The following is a 15779-nucleotide window of genomic DNA, read 5'->3' as shown; positions in this document are numbered from 1 at the left end:
TCACTGGAGATTCTTACTTTGAAGAAAATGTAAAAGAAACTGCGCGACAGTAGCAAAGCCTAGGGCAATCAAGGTAGTATTATGAGCATACAGTACACTTGCAGTAGTTTGCAAGCACGTCATATATTATCAAGCGGAAACCCCTTCCTCCCACTCTGGGGACCACTCCCTACCTATTACTATTAATGTATTTTCGATTGGGGCAGCCAGCCTGCAAAGGGTGGCCTATCTGTTGTTTATGGATATTGGGTACACAATCAATGAAAGCAAAGTACCCTCTGCAGTAGCGGTTGGTGGTGGGAGTGTTGGCGGGCGGTGACATGGGGAGGGGACGGGTGGGTGGCACTGGCGAGTAAACTGTGTATTACGGCCAAATACAGGTAATCAACATAAAAATAAATAACATTATTTTCAAGGTGCGCACTGCACCGCCTAATGCGATGCAGTGTGTGCTACTGTGTGCAGCAATTTTTTTTTTTTTAATGTATTCTTTAATTACCTGTGAATGTCCTTAATCCATCGTTTACTATCCCCACCCTGCACCTTCCCACGTCACCGACCGGCAGCACTCCCACCACCGACCGCTACCGACCTGATGTCGTATATCGTATTAGCACTAGCAGCATCTATATTTATGAATAATATAAGCAATGATCGTTGGATCCGATAAATAATCAGCCTTTTTGTAGTACCCATGGCAGGGTGAAAGTGAAATTGTGCATGCCATTTGCCCTCATGTAACAGAGTATGACCAGTGCCAATGGCCGTAAGGCGCCAGACAAAAAGATGAGCTTCCCCACCTGCAGACAGTAGTAGTAAATAAAACTAACGTGAGTCTGCATCATGTGGCTCATATCTGTTTCTCTTGGGTGCAAGCTTAGCTGATGGAGCTGGCATGCCGCCTACAACAAGGTTATGTAATTGGGCTAAACTACAGATAAGAACAGCACGACTGGTGTACCGGAGTACATACATAGTACGATTATATTTATAAATGATGTCAGAAACTGTCACAAATGTTAGAGTCCAAGGAAGTAGGATTAGAGATACTTGCCACCACCAAATCCCAAATGTTATGAACTGTGCTTGCTAGTGATACTGTGACACTATGTGTTGAATGATTTTAGTGTTCCTGTTTTGCTAAGAGTATTGGCTCCAACATGTTCTTTTTCTTTCTTGATATAGATGATACTCCTTCCACTACTAAACCATCAAGGAAGGAGTTGGCCGCTAGGGCCCGGCGCTGGAAACTGGAGGCCATCTGCGAGCATTATCGCCGGCTGGTGGCTCAGGAGGAGGAGGAGGCGGCTGCAGCTGCAGCCTCCTCCAATGCCCCGGGCCCCAGTCAGGCTCGGCCTCCACTTTCACGGCGCCGTGGTCCGGCATCCGCCCGCCGCGCCTCTATTTCCAGCACTGCTGCACCCCACCCTGGATGTCACTGTAGGGCATTTCGCCGCCAGCTGCTCCGCCGGATGGCCCGCTTGGAGGAGAACATGGAGGAGCGGGTTAAGATCCTGGTGGACAAACACCTTAAGGCCCGCCGGCAATAGAGGACCTCGTCGTTTGCCCCTTTTTTAATTCCTTTTGTTGGTGGGTGGGTTTGTGGGCGTTGGGGATTTCTTCTACGGACATTGGGACTTTGGACTTTCGTTGGGGTTAGGGAGGGGGGTGGGTTAGGTCAGAGTGGGATAGTTTATTTTTGTTAGGGGATATTAAAAGTTATTCTATTTACTTATACGATGTTAATGTTTTTTGTGGTGGGTTACAGTTTGCCGAATTCAATGTAAGTTACATGGTTGTTTACTTTGTTTCCGTGCTGCTGCATGCCCACAGCCAGTGTTTGATTTAAAAGATCTGCCGATTTTGTAACACACAAACCGATAGATGCAGTACCCCTCACTGAGTTATTTTTAATTGTCATAATAGTACTGTCAGTCTCTCCTCCTAGTCCATACCTCCCACCAAACTTATCTTACCTGTGATTGATGATGAAGTTCGGCACACTGATGGCTGCATGGTTGGTTTCCCAAATTGACGGAGTAGAGGCCATTATTGTGGTGGTAGTAGTAGACACTGGCAATAGCGTTTGAAAAAAGAAAGAGAAAGTCACTTGACTGAGACTCTGGGAGGAGGAGTGGAACAGAACACAAAGTAAACTACAGCATGGGTGGTCAAGCAGAAGAAGATCCTTGCCCTGCCTTAGTTGAAATTCAATTAGTGTTGCTTTCACCACATCTGCCCCAGCAAGCGTGTGATCAATTGGTGTACATAGTCATCACATCACACCTCAATATAAATCACACAGCCCGGGGGAAGAGGGTTAGGGATTGATGATTGGATGGGAAGTGGGGTTTTGGGAAAGGTTTGAGAAAGAAAAACAGACAATATGCATGGACACAACAAAAGTAAAACACAATCTTGTAAGAAGACCATGATCCATTATCAAGGAAATCAAAGTATGAAGTGAGAGAAAGCAAATGCATGCTGAGGAGGATAACTTGATGGTTAATGATAATGAGTTGTACTATAACTACTATGACCCAATGAGACAGTACAGTCAGGGACGAAATTGAAATTTGCCTTGCCTGTCTGACGCCCTCAGAGCTCAGACCGAACCCAATTACATGCTGTACCGAGCTTACTTTTATTTTTCAAGCTAGCTAAGGAAACTAAAAAAAAGTTGGATCAATTAACAAACAAACCACAACACACAGTCGTAATGATTAAAGAGAAAAAAGCAAGCAAATAAATGTAAAGACGAATGATGATACTAAAGTTACTGTATTATCCTGGTCCAAATGTGGAGTTGCATCATTCTCGTCATTCTTCTTGGTCCTCCCTCCCATGGACACTCCGCACATCAATCTTGGTTATCACTGCCTGCCCGATGCGGATTGGTAAGGTACGTGTGAGTCGTTTCTCCCACTGTAGCACAGGGTAAAGGCCGGCCTGTAAGTGTAGATGGAAAAACAAACGGGGTATTGAAAAATTACAGCCTTTACAACAATAAACTCAATTACAGTGGAGTGCAAGACAACACTCTGGAGAGAACACTTTCAGACTGAGGCAGCTTGGATAGGCTACAGAGTGTGTCTACTCTACAGCATTAAGGTACAACAACAACGGGACAGGATTCAGGAGCCAGCACAGCCACAGAACAGGAGAACCGCGGCACAGGCCAGGCACCCTACCCCTTACTTACATTTTGACAGAGCCAGAGAAATGTCATATGCACTGCAGCAACCTAGAATTTTCCCAATGAAGTGACTAAATCAATGCGCCACAGTCCGTCATACCACTACACTCTACTCCAGTCCACACCACTACACGGACATCTAGCCTAGGTCTGCTGTGGTTCTTGTTCAAACTTTTTACCTTTTATGTCAGCCCATGAAACGCAGTTATTCCATCAATTTTCTCCAATCCAACTGACTGTGTGCAAAGATAGTATGCTCAGCATCCTCAATGATGGTGACCGTGTGGTACGTATTCTCCAACACCAACTCAGTCTGTAGTGACTGATTAAGTTTATAATATATTCCATATTACCAAATTGCAACGGATATTGGCCGGCACCTGCAGTGGTAGGAGTACAATGTGGTCATTATTAAACAACAAGGAAACATTAACTGTCACCACACCTGAGTCACTTTTACTTTGTTGATAAACTAGTATAGTTCTACTTCATGGCATGCACAATTCTTCGTAGTCAGCCAGCATCCAACGCAATGCATGCCACCATCATTCACAATAATCACTCATTACCTGTCTTGGTGTTCTCTTTGGCTGTCTGATCTGATGCCTGCCTAGCCTTCTGCCAGTCAGTGATGAGTTTCTTTCGGATTGGAAACAAAATGGAATATAGGTGGAGTCACGTTTCACTTCTTATGGAGGGACTGTTAGAGGCAACCTGTATTGTACTATTCTCCATCTCCATCCAATGTCTGAGTTGCTTGAAATGTACTTTGGGAGAGTAAGGAACATGGAGCAGGACCCTGAGGAGTGGAGTGGACAGTTATGCACAGACGTGCAACTCCAATAGGGAAATAAAAAGAGGAGACTGTTGATGGCTTTGTTGTGAATGTAGATTTTGAACCAGAAAAACAGATACACACAGTCACACACAAATAAAGGAAGGGAGAACAATTTGAAAGCCTAGTTGTCAGGGAAGAGGAGCTCGTCCTCAAACTCTGGTGGTTCGGACAGCAGTACGTCTAACAATCCACTACTTATGTCATCAAAGTCGCTCTCCTCTTCCTCCTGTGATTCACGTATTTTGTACTCTGGTGGTATAAAGTGTTGATTCATTTTGATCATGGTTAACCTCTCAACACTTTTGGGCGAGAGACTGGTCCTTTTGACAGTAACAATGGCACCAGCAGCACTGAAAACACGCTCTGAAGAGACACTTGCAACAGGGCAAGCCACATACTTTATCGCCAGCCTGCTGAGCACTGGCCATTGGCTTCTTTTCACCTACCAATACACCAATGGGCTTTGCTCCATGTAGACCTCTGTTGTGTCATCTAGATAGGCCTGAACCATCCGCTCAATGTTCAGGGGTGCTCCGATTTCCTGGGCCTCTTTTGCCTTTGCATCAGTCATTGATGTGCAATACCCTTTCCGTAGAAACCAATCACCTGCCGTTTTTGTAAATGTGCCTGATGATCCTGTTGGTGCTGTTGATGTTATTGCTGCTGGCAGTGTTGACTGCTGGGAGGCAAACGCACTGCTCTTGGCTTCTGAAGTAGAACTTCGTTCTGGGTGCCCTGCAGTACTTTTTCTGCCCTGGAGGGGCGGGCCTGTAATGAAGATCCTTTCGTTTTCAAACTCAGTGGCTTCCTCAGCTATCAAAGTTTTGTACTGGGCAACATTCACTTCTGAAAAAGGAATGACTTCATTACTGCGCAGCAATAATTTGTAACGTGGATCCAAAATTGAGGCAGTAATGTAATGTGGATCTGACAGAATGTTATTTTTAATCCTTGTATTGTGAGATAAGCGAGCGGATAAGGTGTCTGCCAAAGAATGTGCGTCTACTTTGTCATCCACATCTGCGTACATTTCTGCCACCTCCTTCAGCTGTTGCTCTAGCATGTACAACAATGGGATAGCTTGGCCCATAGTACAGTCTTCCCGGCTCACTTCACGGGTGAAGACCTCAAAAGGAAGTCGCATCTCTGTCAGGCTTTTGACAAGGTCCCATTGGGCCATCTCAACTCTCATGCCTTTCACTGTAGGATCCCCTGACCTTTTCATGACATAAGCATTAAGTGGTATGTACTGCTCAAACAGACGCTCAAGCATGTAATACGTTGAGTTCCAACGTGTTGGCACCTCTTGGATGAGTGCTTTGACTGGCATTTTATGCTCACGTTGAATCACCCTCAGCTCCTTCCGGGCTTTAAAAGAATGGTTGAAATGTGTGCATATTCTTCTGCAGGTGGTCAGTAAGCTGCTGACTTTGCTTTCATTTTTCAGAAAGGCTTGCACAACAATGTTAATGCAGTGTGCCAAACATGGCACCCTGAAATACCCACCATCTTTCATGGCCCGAACTACATTACTGCCATTGTCCGTGGCAACAAAACCAATGGTAAGACCTCTTGGTCGCAGCCACTCAAACACCTTGCTGTTAAACTCATCCAAAATGTTAGCAGCAGTATGAGATTTCTCCATTGCAAACATGGCTACAGTTGCATGTTTGCGAGTGTCTTTAAAAATCTCAGCGGTGTCAACAACGCCGTCAGATATCTTATCGTTAACACCCGAAAAAGAGACCCAGTGTGCAGTGATGCACATGTAATCAGTGGCTTGGCAACTGGTCCACATGTCTGTTGTCAGGTGTATACTCTGAACAGCACTCTTTTTTAAGGCTTTTCCAAGCAATTCCAGCACGTCGTGATGTAGTGCTGGAACAGCAACTCTTGCAAAATAGTAGCGGCTGGGAACTTTCCATTTTGGGCAGATGGTGGTCACAAACTCAAGAAAACCCACCCCTTCAACAAAAGAAAAAGGGAGAAGGTCCAGTGCTAACATTTTTGCCAGCTTAGCATTGTACAAACGTGCTATTGGGTGATTGCGTTCCTACTGCCCCTCCGGCCTACTAAACATGCTAAGAATGGTAGGCTGCATGGTATTCCTTCCTGTGGTCGACGTCGCACTTTTTGGCCCAGCAGTACTCCTTGGTGTCTCAGGCTGGCTCTTACTCTTGTGCCAATGAGATGTGGCTGAGGATGTGGGCGTTACCACTGCAGTGCTGGGGACAGGGCTACTTTGTGTACCACTAGCACAGAGAATGTCTCCCTCTTCTTCCTGTTCCACCGTGAGCGGACTTTCTACTCGTTTATGCCCAACAGCAATGGTTCCAGTTTTGATGAGCCTAAGGTGCTCCTCCCACTGGATTGCGTGGTGTTTTTTCAGATAGGTCATTTGGCCTCCGGTACCATAGTTTGTACCAAGCTTTCCACGCCTAACAGAGGAATGACAAACGGAGCATACAGCAATGTTCTCCTCCTTTGGGCTAACCGTAAAGTAGTCCCACACTGGGGAGCTTAACTTATGTCTCCTGCTGGAGGTGCCACTCCCACTTCCAATGCCGGATGAACTGGAGGGTGTGTGTTGAATTTGACTCTGTGCAGGACCACTACCTACTTCTGCTGAGGTGGTGCTTGTTGTGCTGGATGTAGGACGCTGCCGGCCCTTTGCTAATGTAAATATGGAAGCTGGAGGTCGGGTTGGTGTTACCTCTGTTGGAGGTATGCGTGCTACATCCCTCGCATCCATTTTGGATAATGTAAAAATGTTGCTCTCCATCTCCTCAGGCCCGGGAGTGATGTTTGTGATGACTGGCTCATCATCATCATCATCATCAACCTGCTCTTCTACATCAACATCCATAAGTGTAAGGCTTTCTGGAACCTTCCTTTTGCCACGCCTGCTCTTGTGATGTGTTTCCCTCTCAGACTCAGTTTGTGGCTTCCAAGTGACATCTAGATCATCAGAAGGGGGGCTTGGTGAAGAACTTGATGTACTAACCCTCCTTTTCCTTGCTGGGGATTTAAAAGCCAATGTAACTTCTAAAGGAGTGGCTTCCTCTTCTTCCTCTGCATGAGGCTCAATTTCCTGAACTGCCCCTACTTCAGGAGGAACAGCTACTATTGCGGGCGGTAGCTGCGGCTGTTGACCACTTATCTGCTGTGTTGATGATGTTGCCTCCTGCGTTGATTGTGTACTACTTTGAGATAGCGATAAGTTAGGTTCAGTCTCAGCATCACTGCTTTCTACCATAAGGCTGGCTACCTCTTCCACACTCATCTGCTTGGGCATGGGTTGGTGGGTTGGGCCCACTGATGTGGAGGTGCTGCCCCCAGCTTGCCCCCCCGACACCGCTGCTGCAGGCCTCATTTTTGGTGAACCAAAAAAGGTTTTGGGAGGCACACCAGACTTAAGTGACACTTCCTTCTTCTTCTGTTCCTTCTTCTCCATGGCAACTTTCTTGGTACCGGAGGACCTGCTACCTGCTTTCTTTGGGGGCATCTTCAACAGATGTCAAAACAGCACTCAGTTGCACAAGTTGCAGAGATGCCTGGTCAGGTCACTGACACGTCACGTTGTGTACACTACAGCAGCAGGACGTCGGTCTGGCACCACAACAGTGGATGATGATGACACACCTCTGATTTTTGTGCACCTAAGAGCAAAAAAGCCAGAAGAACATCAGTCAAAAGATCCATAATATAATATATAACTTATTAGTGTCTCGTGGGTGGTCATCACAATCATTAAATTTCATGAAGTCAGTGAACAACATCAACAGTATAGCCAGCCATTAAGAGACTGACAAGGCCAGGGATCCTGTTGTATTTGTACTGTGTAGTGTACACTTAGGAAGAAGAATAGCAAGGAAAAAAAACCCGCCGTGATGATTGCTGAGTTGTACCCCTGGGCCTACTGTACAACTAGGCCACAAGTTTGGACGCCTATGGCAAAGGCACAATGCATGCCTTCCTAAAATGGCCGCCACACACATGCCCAGCCCACCCACCACAATAACACACAAAAAGTGATTGGAAAGGACAGGAAGAGGAAGTTGTAGTGTCTGTGGAACTTAATCCCTCTCATAAAAATGTTTTCCAGACAAATAACAGCTTCTCCCTGCTCCAAACCTACAGCTCAATGACAGCCTGAGGAGTTTTTTGTGCAGAAATGCACAAAAAAGCGTTTTCGAGAAGGGTCTATGTTGCTCGCGAGATATTGTTTGCCAGATTGCAAAAGCTGCGTGTTCGGGATCGCGAACTGTACAAAAAGGCTTTCTCGCGTGCGCGAACACGCATATTGCGAGCGCAAAAATGACGAAAACTGTAAGTCCGCGTTGTCGCGCTGTGCAGAGTTACCGAAAGTTCGCAAGCTGAATCCCTTGCCTTACATGCAGGCCAAAATAGCCCAATTTGTTTAGCACACACCCAAAAAATGCTATTGCACCCCAAACACACCTTTTGCAATAAAATCCAAAGCCATCCATGGAGTAAAGGAAAATCACCAGACAACACCAACTGTACATGTAAAATCACGCACCACAGCTTGGAGGCTGACTACCTCTGGGCCTAGTGGAAGACTACTAGGCCACAAGCACACACATCCAACAAAGGTAAATCACACACACACACCAACAGTGAAATACACCACAGCCACGTTTAGCATTTCAATCCTATGCCATCCATGCCCTACATGATGTAGAAATTCTACAGACACCACAAAACATGGACCCATGGGTACCCTACTGGCTGAAATTGCAGAGAAAAACAACTAGGCCCATATTGAAAGTAGTACAGGCCACCCACCACAACAATAATTTTTAAAAACAATAAAAATCCCAGAAAAATGTAGGTACAAACAAGCCCCAATGAAACAAACACACCAATTCTCCAACTTACTTGTCGTAAATTAAATCTCAAATCAAAAATTCCTCAAATAAATCCAAAAAAATGGTATGATGCAGCAGACAGACACAAAAAGTGATCCTTCCAGCTCCAAATCCAAATGAAAGTGAACAACACATGCACAAAGCACGTGGGAGGACCCTGCTGGACAGGAACAGGAAGTTGTAGTGTCAGGGGCACTTCCTTCCTCTTGAAAAAAAAGTGTTAAAAAAATTAAAGGACTCTTTCTTACACAAAGACTACAGCAAGATCACAATCTGAGGAGTTTTCTGAGCAAAATGATCATTTTAGAGAAGGTTTTATGAAGCTCGCGAGATATTCTTTGCCAGATTGCAGTTTTTCCATGTTCGGGATCGCGATCTTACCAAAACAGCCGCCGGAAGTCAGCTCGCGCGCACCAATGACGTGTTCGGGGTCGCACACTCTCGCGGGCTTGGGCAGCCATAGTACAAATCTCGTGGCGCTCGCAAACAGACAGAAAAGCAAGTTGGCGATCGCAGAATCAAGGTAAGACGTTACCGCGCGCGCGAGAATGAATATTGAGCGCGCGAGGAAGCAAATTTACTACGCTACGCGCTAGATTGCGTAGCAATCTGCAACTTCGCGCTCTACGCGAAGCGCAAAGTTACCAAAACTTCGCAAGCTCCGCGAACGGAGCGTAGTTCAACGCCCAGGCTTAGAAAATACACAATGAGGCGTGTCAGACTACTTTAGTACTTTACACCTCTCTACGTTAAATCTCATTTAATCGATAGGATTTAAAGTTGTATTGAGGAAAGTTGATTGAGTGTGCTTAATAAATGTGCGTTAAAAAAACCCATGTATTCATGTAGGTGTGCGCCCCGAATATCGAAGGCACAGAATAGCAATAACAGAATATTGAATCCAAAATATCAACAGGTAAATAAGTGTAGATTTTCTATACCTTACTTCACATTTATTTACCTATGCGATATATTCAAGGTATATAACTGCGATGTTAGGGATAGTAAATCTATACCATGCTATGTGCACTTACCTTTTGCATTCTGCCCTCACTATTTTTGTACAACAATATTCTGTGGCTCGCTATATAGTAGAACAACCAGCATATGGAAAATAAAGCATCTATAGAGTACAGCTTTAATGTTTGGCCATAGCTGAGGGCAGTGACTCACTAAAAGTACACTTCTAGCAACAGGCCTTATCCCAAGTATAAAAACTATAGGAATTGTTTTTGGGTGAGGTTATATGAGAATGTGGAAGGTGGACATTGTCAGGAGGCTCTTCACCTTTTAGTATTACCAACATTATGTCTGCATCAATCTTTGCCTGAGATTGAGTCACAGCAGCGACATGTGCAACACTGTCTTTGCAGCTAAACCAGATGCATGTATTCCTTCATTTTATGGGCCATTTTGTATTTTATGTTGACCAAGGAAGCTTTTTCTGTGCAACAGCTACCTTTCTCTAAAGCCATTTTGGTTTTACAACTTACATTTTGAATCTCTGAATCTGTTTAGACACCAATGTGGAAAGTTCACTTTCTAACCCTGTATGCTGAATCTGACACAGTTATTGAAGCAATGGATGGACCAGCCTTCTAAAGAGCATGCAAAAGGGCATTTATTTCTTCCTTTTGTGCATGGAATCACCTACAACTGTGGTGCTGTAGTTACTGTCTTCAAAAATGTCCTGCACTGTTGCACAAGTCAGAGCATTTTGTTGCTTACTGTTGCATAGTGCCAATCATGGACTACGTAAAGCCATCCACATAGAATAAGCTCTTCTACTCATGTACGGGTAAATGATTTGGACTTTGTGGGATATTTTGTGTATACTGTAGAAATACTTGAGTTGTATTAAACCTTTATGTCAGTCACATTTTGTGTGCGAGTCCAGCGAAGGTGTAGAGCACATGCATTGGGGATACTAGCTTCAGTATCCTCCTCAAATTAGGTTCTTGAGAAACAACAACTACTTATTTTCCCTTACAAGAGGATGCACCTTCAAAAATGCTGCCTGTACTGCTGTGAAGATTTTCTCAGCAGGAGGAAATCCTTCCTCTGCTGTAAAATATATGTGTGATCTGTGTAAGAATGGGGGCCATCATTCCCACATTGTAGACTATGTATATGTAGCCTTAAGTTCTAGGAATAACCATAATTACAAAGTTTGTCTAGTTATCCCACATTTATTAGCATTTTGTCTCTAACAAATCTGCTTGGAGTCTGCGCAGGATAGCAGTATTTGTTTTTTTTTCCCTTCAATTTTTGTCAAGAGTAATTAGTCCATATAAGGGATTACTTATTCCACCTATTGCAACAAGTAGGCTCTTCCAAAGTTCAAAGCCTCCCTCAGAACTTGCAATTTTCTCAGTGTGTATGGAGGTTGTGAAGTAAAACACTTCTGCAGGATGTCTGGTGGCAGTCCTTTACCCACACAGGATAATTTATATTGAAGGAAGATTACGAAAAGATGCAAAATCTTAGACTATCAAATGTTTATTTCATTCCTATGTTGGACTAAAGACTCACTATTCTGTCATTCCCTATTTAAGTGCTGATTTAAATCAGCATAGCTGATATAGACATCCTCAATGTCTATAGTTACTATTGCAACGAGCGGACAATCCGATTTTAGAGGCACTGGATAACGTATTGATGTAGTACTAAAACAGCAATGAAGTCGAAATGCACAATAACATGACTTCCAAAGTGAATTAGAAAAATAGGACACCCAAATGACAAAAATCCAATAAGGAGAACCGGAGATGTGAATTTTTTAAATTGTAAGTCATAATAGTGCCAAGAAGCACAAAGTGGCAATGATAGTTAGTGGCCATGAAAGAACAGGACCTAGGCCTTACTCCACACTGGTTAGAATGGAGCATGGGTTGGATATACTAACCATTTTCATCCTGGTCAAAACTTTTAACTTCTGACTTTAGTCCTTTAAGTCCTACTGAACCACAGGAATACACTTCTAAAGCCACTGAGAACCTAAGGGGAGGCACCTGCAGACTAACATGATGACTGGCAGAGGCCAATAGATGTGTTTGCGTATAATGCTGCACTAGAATGGAGGTGCTTTGGTAACTCTATGGCCAAGAAGTAGGAGGGGTCCACCTCCTACGCCCTCTCAAAGTAACAGCAGTTCTGGGATTTGTAGTCTCCTTCAGTGATGGTGTCAGCGTCCTGTGCTGTGGGAGACTGGAAGTGCTTTTGTAGCACAGTGTCCAATAAGATTGACGGACTCTCCTCTTCCACTCCCACACAGTGGCAGCAGTTCTGGGAGCCTTCAGGTGATGGTGTTGAGGTCCCATACTCTGGGAGACTGGAGGCTCTTTTGTTGTGCTGGTTCCAAGAAAATGGAGGATGTCCACCTGCTCCTCCCCCTCAAAGTGCCAACAGTTCTGAGACTCATAGTCCCCTACAGGTGATTGTGATGGTTTTCTACCTTTAAAATAAATACATAAAATAATTCACATTAATATTTAACTCAAAATATTTTTACAGATTATAAAGTTTAATAAACATTTTAATTTTTCCTTTTCTTTACAATAGGAAGATCTCCAACGCGACTGTTGAGTCTCCCTATGGTAAAATATTGCAAAAAATATAAAAGTTTATATAACTTGGAAGAAATTAGTAAAAATATTTTAAATCACAGCTGCAATCTTGGAATATTCACTTTTGCTTACAGGAAAGACCAATTTGAGATGGACAGCACATGTGTGTAACAATGCAAGGTAGCCATGTTAGAAAGGTTTTCATTTTGTTTTAATGCATTTTACACGTCTTGAATTTTTTTTCTTTCTTAAAGTCAATCTTTTATAATGTGTAATTGTGTGCAACTCCAGTAATGAACTGTCTATTTAGACAAATTATGGTCCATATTTGTTAAAGGATTTGCTTAGCCCTGCGCAATGCAAGGCAACACCTAGTGGCGCATAACCTACAATGAGATTTATCAAGCCACACAAGGCCACCTTGCGCTGCCCTGTGTGGCCTGGTAAATCGAGTGCAAGGCAGTGCAGGTTACTGCCTTGCATTTCACTGCATGGTGAGGGCATTACATGGTTGGAGTGTGGGTGTTCCCATGCATCCACCCCTGTATTCTGATGAATTCCCAGATTTACCAAGAGTAGTAGACCTGAGAATGCATCTGAATACGTCTTCCCCCAAGAGGTGCAACAAGGAGATTTTTTTTTATTTCTCCTCATTGTTTCCTCTTTCTAAGTGTAGTACTCTAGGAAATAGGAAAATGCCTCTGAGGTTTGTTTTTGTGTCGGAAGGCACCCCTTCCTGCACAAAAATAATCCTTCCTACAATACAGACACCCTGCAAGGATGCCTGCATTGGTGCTAGGCAGCACCTTATGCGCCAGCGCAGGTAGAGAGTAGGATATTGCCCCATACAATGTTAAATATGCCACATTCCTGCCCTCTCTTTTTTGCATAGTTCAGCAAAGTGGCTTGCTGTGCTGTGGGGAAGTTTGTTAGATATGCTTTAAAATATATTACCCACATAGTTATGTTTTCATAAATCATCCATAAATTTAAAGCATGTAAAGCAGCAGAGTTTTTCAATTATCAAGAAATAATGCATTATGATATTTGTTGATATCATACACCAGAATTTCCAATAAAAGCTGGGGGATGACAACACTAGTAAAACACATGAATCAACATGTGTATAGTGCAAGCTCAAAGAAAGAGTCAAACATTGAAATAATAACTAAAACATTTTTACCTTAGATTTATTTCCTTTTTAATAATCCTCATGTTCTTTGTGTCCTTAGACTTGCAGAACCAGAGGAATTTGCTGGGATTGTGTCATTTCTCTTCTCATCGGATGCCTCTTACCTTACCGGAGAGACCGTCGTGGTTGGTGGAGGGTTCAAGACGAGACTCTAAAAATAATACAATTTTCATCTTTTAACCTTGCATACTGAACAAGTAAACATGCCGACGTTGATACAGCTTTCACACACCTAATCACAACTGCCTTTATAACTTTTGACAGTATTTTTCTTTCAGATATTTAAAAGATGGTACTCAGTGCATTCAAGGCTCAAATATAAGTATAATACATGAACCGTCATTTTTGTTTTTAACGCTATTTTGTTGGTTTTCTTTAAATCCTGATAATCTGTATGGGAAGGAAAGCTTGTGATTAAGCCCCTAGATTCACCTTGTGGGAGAGCGATAAATCAGCAATTCATCTGTCCTTTTATAATTGTTCAGGCTTCTATTTTGTATATTACATATGGAAAACAAAGTTGCCCCTTTCGCCTTAAAACGTACGTGTGACAGATTCAGTTTTGACACAGAGCCTTAGGGCCCGTTTCCAATCTCGTCCAGAAAGCATTCCTACTGAATTGGTCCCGGAAGATTCGGATCGGGGGAGTCCAACCGAGCGATTTGGATGCATTCGGATGCTTCCGGATACGATTCGGTCGAACTCTATTGACTTTAATGGGAGCCTGTGTTCTCGTTCAGAAGGGGTGACTGAGGAAAGTCTTGCACCCTGTGGCGGGCACCCCATGGTGCCTGCCACACTGTACTTGGTTGCAAAGGGGGGACCCATGGGTACGCCCACAGGCCCGATTCAGAAGGCCCCGGATGAAGGGGAGCCTGCTATGGGCACCCAAAGACAGATCCTGGCAGCCAATTTGTCCTGGAGAAACCGAATCAGAACGGCTGTCCGAATCGGTCATTGTACTCACCCGCTCGGAAACCGAGTCCAAAGAGCTGTATGATTCGGCTCTGAAAGACGCAACCTTTCTGAATGCCTTTCGAAATCGATTCGGACAGCCCTACTGGTTTCCAGGCATCGTACTCGGTTGTTGCGAATTGTGTCTGATTCGGTCAGAAAGAAGGGCTCCAGATCGGATTTGGCAATCATGAATCTGATTCGGAGCCCTTCCGAACTACATCAGAATCGACGACTCAGTGTTTGTGTAACTTGCTTATTGCAGAAAACTAAATTCTGCATACCTTAGCACATGCTGTTCTCCACAGCTATCATTGGTATGTGCAAGACACTAAGAAAAGCAGTACAGCTGTTCAAATGAGTGATCTAACAATCTAAAACATGCTTTTTATGATATAGTGATTTTTTATAATTTATCACGATGAATTTAATGTTAGTATTCATCTGCAAAAGATTTTATAAAAAAAAAAAGATTTTTGTTGTCCAAATAAATGTTACTTGTCTGATTGTCCTATGCACCTATTTATGCTTTGGAGTAATTGTTTCTTAGTATACCATAAAAGGTGACATTTATTAGAACTTTGGAATGATGAATCTCCTGAGACAATGACGTGCCTCAGGGCCGATATTGGCTGGTACATGCCTTCTTCTCCAACATGCCAGGGCCTGTCTTTCTGTTACTCCCTTTAATTTTAGAACATTGTACCCTCAGTGGGTGCAGTTTTCTAATAGCATAATGGCCCTTCTTCCTTAAGCTATACTGATTGTTAAAGGTCCTCCCCCTCTTTATATAAGCCCTCGCCTGTGACTCAGGCCTATAACTTGAGAAGATGGCCTTCAACAACTGTTGTAGACTGGCGCAGAGGGACCATAAAGCTATATTATTCACTTGGTTCACTCGGCCTTGGCCACAGACGACTCATATATTTCATAATATTGTGACAACAGTGCCATGTGAGACATGTTCTGGTCTTTATTTGGTTAGATAGGTACTTTACCAAGTTGTTACTTATAAGCAGGTATTCAGGTTCAGTTAATATGTTACCCAATGCATTTAAAGTCAGCTACTATGGATAAGACATTGTCATTATGAAAAATCTACATTCTATCTTGATAATGATATAACATTGGTTAAACCTTC

At 43.5% G+C, this 15779-nt stretch overlaps 1 protein-coding gene across 8 annotated transcripts in view; it reads left to right on the top strand.

The window, feature by feature from the left end:
* The window catches only part of LOC146786068 (dehydrogenase/reductase SDR family member 4-like), a 284740-nt gene extending 269582 nt beyond the window's left edge, over positions 1–15158 (top strand). For 7 of the 8 annotated variants that reach the window (XM_085635495.1, XM_085635492.1, XM_085635488.1 and 4 more), the window contains exon 10: positions 13725–15152. In XM_085635495.1, the coding sequence (XP_085491621.1) occupies positions 13725–13839 (115 nt within the window). In that variant the 3' untranslated portion in view covers positions 13840–15152. Of the gene's footprint in view, positions 1–13724 lie in introns of all 8 variants that reach the window. The other variant, XM_085635494.1, reaches the window with a different exon arrangement.
* The last annotated feature ends 621 nt before the right edge of the window (positions 15159–15779 follow it).

The sequence above is a fragment of the Triturus cristatus genome, chromosome 11 (assembly GCF_964204655.1).
Source record: "Triturus cristatus chromosome 11, aTriCri1.1, whole genome shotgun sequence".
In the NCBI taxonomy this organism is placed as follows: Eukaryota; Metazoa; Chordata; class Amphibia; order Caudata; family Salamandridae; genus Triturus; species Triturus cristatus.
This window is presented reverse-complemented; position numbering and strand designations above follow the sequence as displayed.